At 33.9% G+C, this 1,244-nt stretch overlaps 1 protein-coding gene across 1 annotated transcript; it reads right to left on the bottom strand.

Moving 5' to 3' along the window:
- Positions 1-260: 260 nt before the first annotated feature.
- Positions 261-1,016, bottom strand: LOC113696813 (uncharacterized). The gene is made up of 2 exons (XM_027216195.1): positions 709-1,016; positions 261-594 (listed from the first exon to the last, which is right to left on the bottom strand). Exons 1-2 carry the CDS (start codon positions 1,014-1,016, stop codon positions 261-263), a joined length of 642 nt encoding a protein of 213 aa, XP_027071996.1.
- Positions 1,017-1,244: the final 228 nt, after the last annotated feature.

Here is a 1,244-nt window from a genome sequence, read left to right as displayed (position 1 = left end):
AAGTTCTCTACAAATCAGCCTTTCTGCCATTACAAAGGACTTCTATAGGATTTAAGTTCCTCATAAGTATAATCGGACAGTTTTTCTTCAATAGTAACCTATGAGGAGGGAGACCTTATGGATTTTGAGAGTTGAGAAGGTCCTCATAATTGCCTTGATGCCTTTTATCAATAGTCTTGTTTGAGCTAATATAAGTTTGAAGATTTCCTCGATGCTGACCAAATACAATTTCAACACAAATAGTGTGCTGCTTAAGTTCTCTACAAATCAGCCTTTCTGCCATTACAAAGGCCTTCTATAGTATATAAGTTCCTCATAAGTATAATCGGACAGTTTTTCTTCAATAGTAACTTATGAGGAGGGGGACCTTTTCGATTTTGAGAGTTGAGAAGGTCCTCATAATTGCCTTGATGCCTTTTATCAATAGTCTTGTTTGAGCTAATATAAGTTTGAAGATTTCCAGGAAATCTTCTAATCATTATGTCATTTACTTCATCGATCGAGGTATTCTTTGCAGTAAGAATACACTTGTTTCTCATACTATAAGGATCCTGAGAATAGAGCTCTAGATCTGAAAAAACACTCTGTATTAACCTGTTTAGCATAACACTGACTCATAATCTATAGAAATAAATCTATAATCTCTAAAATAGAGTTGTAAAAGAAGACATCAGATACATAAAACATGATTATATGTAACTCGCTAACCAATTTAAAGACTTCTCTTTATCATGGTAAGGAATACCCATATTCGTCAATAAGGTCACATCACCATGCAGATTAACAAGTTCTCTTCCCTCGCCCACTCTTAATAAGAATTCTGAAAATCCTAGATTGAACATAGCTCTCATATTTTTTGTCAACCTCAATTTATGTAATTTAGACCATAGGGGAGAATTAGGCAAGCTTGATTCTATCAAGACACCTTTTGGTGCCTGCTGGATAACCAGTATAGTTTGCCGAAAATCTCTGCCAAAAATGATGACTTTTCCTCCAAAAGGTAAATCTAAGTCCATTACATCTTTCAGCAGTTCATCGAAAGCCTCAATTGTTTATGTGGTTTTAAGTAGAGGATTTTACATGAGCTTTCTCTAGTTGTTTTGGTGATAGTTAGTTAAAAAAAAAGTTGGACATATATCCACTCCAGTTTCATGTATTGTGTGAACGAAAATCATGAATTCCAAGTATTTGAAAAAATGCCAAAATACAAAATCGAATTAAATTGGGTTGTTTTTTGTTCATTT

The sequence above is a fragment of the Coffea arabica genome, chromosome 6e, assembly GCF_036785885.1.
Source record: "Coffea arabica cultivar ET-39 chromosome 6e, Coffea Arabica ET-39 HiFi, whole genome shotgun sequence".
NCBI lineage: Eukaryota > Viridiplantae > Streptophyta > Magnoliopsida > Gentianales > Rubiaceae > Coffea > Coffea arabica.
Note: the sequence above shows the minus strand (reverse complement) of the source record. Positions and strands in the feature narration are given on the sequence as shown.